The 6249-nt window shown below is 35.6% G+C and overlaps 1 protein-coding gene across 1 annotated transcript; it reads right to left on the minus strand.

The window, feature by feature from the left end:
- Positions 1–221: 221 nt before the first annotated feature.
- On the minus strand, positions 222–960 carry LOC127132320 (histone H2AX). The gene is made up of 2 exons (XM_051061245.1): positions 665–960; positions 222–569 (listed from the first exon to the last, which is right to left on the minus strand). The coding sequence occupies exons 1-2, from the start codon at positions 863–865 to the stop codon at positions 348–350; spliced, it is 423 nt and encodes a 140-aa protein (XP_050917202.1). The 5' UTR covers positions 866–960; the 3' UTR covers positions 222–347.
- Between the last annotated feature and the right edge of the window lie 5289 nt (positions 961–6249).

Raw genomic sequence — 6249 nt, forward strand, 5'->3', positions numbered from 1 at the left:
ACATTCTAGTGTGAGGGTATTTGGAATTTCACAGATTTCCCATAACATTAGCGTCCAATTATGTTTATCCAATTTGAGTAAAAGCAAGTTAAAGATAAAACGAGAATGAAATTTTTGAAAGACGTGATTTTGGTTTCTTTTTAATATTTAATTTTGATCATATAAATTTTTGAACTCTTTTTGTTCATTCAATAAAATTATTCAGGAGATTGTGAGGGACATATATCAAGATTTTTACCATTAGAAATAGACTTTCAATTTTCTTAAGAACAAAGAATATTTTGTAAATTACATATAATATCCGGGCAAAATAGACTAAGACTAGTCAACAAGGAGGCAGAGAAACCCTAAAATTCTTGAGAAGCAGATCCAATTTCGTCTTTTCCCTTTCCAGCTTTCTTAGGTATCAAAGTCTGGTGAATATTAGGCAAAACACCTCCATTGGCAATGGTTACAGTTCCCAAAAGCTTGCTAAGTTCTTCATCGTTCCTAACAGCGAGTTGAATGTGCCTTGGAACAATTCGATTCTTCTTGTTGTCCCTGGCCGCATTCCCAGCCAATTCCAAAACCTAAATCACAAATAATCGAAACTTAGATACTCCGACTAAAATTCAAAACACAAATCCATCAACCACTGTAAAAATTAAACCAGAATGAATTATACCTCGGCAGCGAGATATTCAAGAACGGCGGAGAGGTAGACGGGAGCACCGGCACCAACGCGTTCGGCGTATTTTCCAGCCTTGAGGAATCTTGCGATTCTACCTACCGGAAATTGAAGTCCGGCCTTTGAGGATCTTGAAACAGATTTGGTGGCAGTCTTTGGCTTGCCTCGACCGCCCTTGGTGTTAGCAGTGGAACTCATTTTGAATCGATGGTAAAAAGAGAAACCCTAAAACCTTTGGAATTGAGAGAACGAGAAGCAGAAGAGTTAGAAGGCGAGTACGGATTGATTAATCAATAGGTGGAATGTTATTATATAGGACCAAATAGTTTGTGCTGATTGGTTGAGAAAGAGAGGCACGGATTGCCAGCGTGGCATTCCTATTCAGATTCCCGGGAAGCTATTTCTATGTTGTAGACAATAAAATACTGTAAGTTCAAACTAGGCGCGCCATATTGTTTGCTTTTTCACGGTTGATATTTTATTTTTAATTTTAATTTTAATAAAATAGCTTATGTAAAAGTTTACTATGTGACTTTATCCATAAATCACATTTCTTGGATTAACAAAAATATATCTTTTATGACATAATCAGATAACAGTTAAATTATTTAAAATATATTATTAGTGGATATGGTTTAAAGAGTTATCTGTTTTTTAAAATGTTGTTTTTAGAAAAGGGTATAATTAGTAGAATTTTTTATTCAATTTTAAAAAAGAATTCTAAAATAATCTATTTTTCAGATTATTTTTTAAAATATTCCACTTTGAAAAGGAGATACCAGATGAATTGGCGCCTACTCTTAAATTTAGAGAAGAGACGCCAATTGGATTGGCTAGTGCACATAGTGTTGTCAATCCAATTGGCGCATGTGTGTTAAGTTTTAAAGGAGACGTCAATTTGACTGACACCTGTGTGTTTCGTAATTTTTTTTGAAAAATATTGTACATTTTAGATAAAGTCGAAATCGGACCAATTCATATTAATATTAATACATGTTTACACAAAAAGACCAATGTCGATGACCGGGATCACCTAACCGACCTCAGGTCCCATATCCCCTAGCTACCCGAACTTGTGGCCCTAATCCACGTTGATGAGTCACCCCATGTGTTTGAGTATCTGAGGGCCCAGGAACATCACCACCAACTGCAGGAGATTGCCTGAGATATTCAGACAAATCAGCGTAGTCTTGTGTATGCATTGAAGGGCTACCGCCATAGCTGAGTTCATGACCCATGCCAGAGTAGTTGGGTTGTGTTTGAGTTGTTAGAGGGCGATCAGGACGATTGAAGGGAGACATTGGTGTGAATGATGCGTCGAGGAAAGGTTGAAATGATTGTTGTGGTGTTTGATAGTCATATGATTGTTAAAGATTTTGGTTTTGTGATGTTTGGACTTCTTGGCTATAATAGGAGGAGGGACGGTTGGTGTTAAATGATCACTGAGTGTTTTTGCTAAGGCGGATATGATAGGGTGATGTGTTGGGTGCATAGTGATGTTGGGTGTCTTGATGATGATCCACTTGTTGGTGTTGGTACGGGGTATGCTCGTGGTATTGTGGTTGGATGTTTAACATGTTAGGGTTGTATGTTTGTGTGTGTTATGGAGCGGAAATTTGGATGGATAGGGGTTATGAGTAATCGGTCTGACAATGTTGTTAGGGGTTAGATGTTGAACCTTCTGGTGTGTAAGTTGCATGGTGTGGGTCGTATAGGTACACATCCTCGACGATGAACTCAAATCCAACCGATTCGTACCAAACTATATAATTACGAGTTGGTTTTTCTTCGGTTGGCATCACAACGTCAGTTAAGACATGGTCTTGTTGGTGCTTCCATTTTCGACACTCAGATCTAGCGAAGCTTTGTCATGGGTTAAAGTTCCATTGTCATGGTCAATTAAGATCGCGTCTTGTTAAAGTTCCATTGTTGGTGCTTCCATTTAAGACATGGTCAGTTAAGACTGCATCTTGTTCGTTGATTTTATGGTCATGATCCAAATTTAGATATGGACGTCAAATGAACTGAAATGTGAACATATATTAGATTATAAATTTGTTAGAAGAAATTAAAAAAAATTACAAAATAATTAGGTTAATGACAATACATCTGTCGGTCGAAGGTGATACAAGAGATTGCGATACTGGGTAATACAGTGTCTATGACATCTGTTATAACTCATACCATGTGTCGACCATCTGCACCATAAAAGTAAAAATATTATTTAGAGATGATAATTTGTCAAGTAAGTAAATATAGTCCATTTTTAAGAACTTACTTTTGTGCGTACGGGAATGTGAATGGGTTGTTGTTAACGGGCGCTATGGACGGTAGTCTGGACCAACCCCATACTTGGAGCAAAATAGCACATCCAGAAAATATAGATGTGTCTTTGTGTGCATTTTTACACAAAAAGCTATAAAGATAAGTCAAACAAGCAGATCCCTAACTGTAACGTCTTATTATATCTACATGTCTTAGTAGAGGTAAATACATAACATGCATACTAGAATCACTACCTTCGAGAAATAAAAATAAACCAATTAAAAGCATAATGTAACACCTAGTTTTTATTATTCGAGTCTCTTCGTTAGAATTCCCATCTAACTATAAGTTGTTATAATATGCCTTAAGGCGTGAAAGGAGTATACCTTGACCTCTCAAGTTATCATCAAACAAGTCAGCATCCAAGAGGTTCATGCAAATTGAATTTGCATAGTTGGTTTTACCATTTACCGTCTTACCTTCAATAGGCAGTCCCAATAACATGTAGACATCTTCTAACGGCACGGTACATTCACTGGTTAGAAACTAGAATATGTGTGTCTCGGGACGCCATCTTTCACATAATGCAAGAATAAATTTAGTATCAACCGACCAAGACATTATTTTGCATACATGTCCAAAACCGACGAGTTCGACATAAGGTTGAATCATCACGTCCATGTGAACAAATTCGTGGACACAAGTTCGAAACCAAGAAACATCCTAAAAAATAAACAACAAAATAAGTTACTTTATAAAAAATTGTGTTAGAAAAATAATACAAGAATTAAACGCTTACATAAGTTGTTATGGTTGCAACTGTGCCTCTATGTGATTCACCCATAGTGAGCAGAGACATATTGTAGTAGTAAATATATGAAACAGTGGTTGTTGTAGATGAAAAAGTGGTTGTTGCAGAGGAAGAAGTGATTGTCGGTGATGAAGAAGTGAATCTTGCATGGCTAGTTATAATGAGAGACATGCAAAGACATGCAAAAGTTTGAATGCATGGATAAATGGGCTTGCATGCTAGCGCCATATGGATTGGTGCCTCATAGGCTTGCATGCATGCATGGTCTTCACATAGGTTGTAGGTTGTATGGCTATCTGCATGTAGAGTTTCGAGGTCTACGAGTCGCCATATGGACTAACGCCCATGTACAAATAATACATGTATGTGCCAATAGGACTGGCGATAGGGCTTGCATGCATGCCATGTCACCTGGCTATTTAAGTGTCTTACCATTTCATCCTACAATCAGCACAAATTCATCAGCACCAAAAAATTTACTTTTCATATACACCCTAATATATTATCAATACTCAATGCAACAGTGAGACATATGAGTGTGATGTATACGGGTTTTGTTTTCGAAACACCGATATTATCCGGCTTATGATTAAGAGAAATTCAAATTTCTTGCATTTGAAAAAACAAATTGAATCATGCATAGGATCTAGTCTTGTGTCACAAATCATGTATCAAAATCCAATTTATTTCGAGAACAGTCAATGTAAATTTTTCCCGCTAAAGGTATGGGATGATGAAGATGTTGAATATATATTTGTTAGTCACGAACATTCTTGTTGCAACTCTATTGAGTTATATATTACTCTTCAACCAAGTATATCATCTCAGCAATCTCAAATAACTAATCAAGTTGAATCTGATGAATTTGATTCAGAAAACTCATATGAAGTCGACCTAGAAGTAGAAGCAGAAGTCAACGTCGTTAATGAAGAAGAAGAAGAAGAGACCGAGAAATAGGTCGATCATATGTTGAACAATAACATTGAAGATGGCGATCATCCAACGCCATTACCTCAAAGTCATGTATATAATCCGCCTCAACATATGACAAACATGGATCTTCATGACGATGAAACATCCAACACTATTTTTTATAACCCATATCCATGATTAGAGGGTGATTTAAAAGTGAGAGACATGTTCCGCACTAAAGAAGAATGAAGGTAGAGAAAAACAAGAAAAGGGGGTTTGAATTGTTTCCATAGATAATAAAAACTTTTGCAAATAAAACACAGACGAAAAATAAGGCTATCGACACAGAAGTTTATCCTGGTTCACTTCAAATTCAAAGCTACTCCAGTCCACCCGACCAAGGTGATTTCGCCTTTAACAAGGACTTAATCCACTAATCTTGAAAGATTACAACAAAGAGCATTTAAGAAGATAAAGAGCTCTTAGCCCTCTCAAGTTTACAGACTTCACAAGTCACTTGAGGAAATATTCAACAACTATTGAAAATACAGTGATGTGTTTAGTGCTTCTAGGTAAGCAGTAGTTACACAATATAAGAACTGAAATATTTCACACTTAGAGCAACAACTCGTGTGAACCAAAATTGAACATGAATAAAAGAGATTATGAATTTTGTTTGCAGTATTCTCGTGTATGCTTCGTTGCTTGTAAAAAGATGATCCTTCCTTTATATAGTGATTAGATCAAGAGATTGTTAACTGAGGCATTCATGAAAATCTTGGCAATAATGGATTTTTAATGTCATTAATCTTGTTGTCCTTTCCATAGAAATTTAGGAGCACATTTAATCTCTTCCAAAAACAGATTCATACCAAAAGTAGAAAAATTTCACAGTTAAGTCTTTGGTTATCCTTGAAGCAGAGTATGCGGAGGCAGATGTTCTTGTTCAGCGTGTATATCTTCAGATAGTTGTTGAGAGTATATATATATATATATATATATATATATATATATATATATATATATATATATATATATATTATATATATATATATAATATATATATATATATATATATATATATATATATATATATATATATATATATACACACACACACACACACACACTTCAGAGGTTCTTGATGGCTTTCTGATAGTGCCTTCTTCAGAGTGAAAAACATCAGATCCGTTAAGTGGAACTATTTAGATTCAGAGTGGCTGAGTCTTCTTTCTGTTAGACTCTGTGAGCTTTCTTTTCTTCAGAGTCAGAGCCTCTGTCTTTATTTATTCTAAGTTGTTGATATGGACTTGCGTGACTGTCAAATGTTTATCTATCTGATCCTTTTTCTGTTAGAGTCTTCCACACTTAGATAAATTTGTTAGGGTACCAATTTGTTTCATACTTTGTTATCGTCAAAACCTTAGAGATGAATTGTAGATAAAATCTTGTTCTTACAAAAAATGTGTGCGAGCTATCAAAAAATTTCACATAAATAACTCTAGTGATTTCACCATGAAACACACTGATTCGAGAAGGTATGTCACCGAATATCGTAACATCCTTTGTAAGTTTCGGTTGGCTGCACCTCACA

This window comes from Lathyrus oleraceus, chromosome 3 (assembly GCF_024323335.1).
Source record: "Lathyrus oleraceus cultivar Zhongwan6 chromosome 3, CAAS_Psat_ZW6_1.0, whole genome shotgun sequence".
In the NCBI taxonomy this organism is placed as follows: Eukaryota; Viridiplantae; Streptophyta; class Magnoliopsida; order Fabales; family Fabaceae; genus Lathyrus; species Lathyrus oleraceus.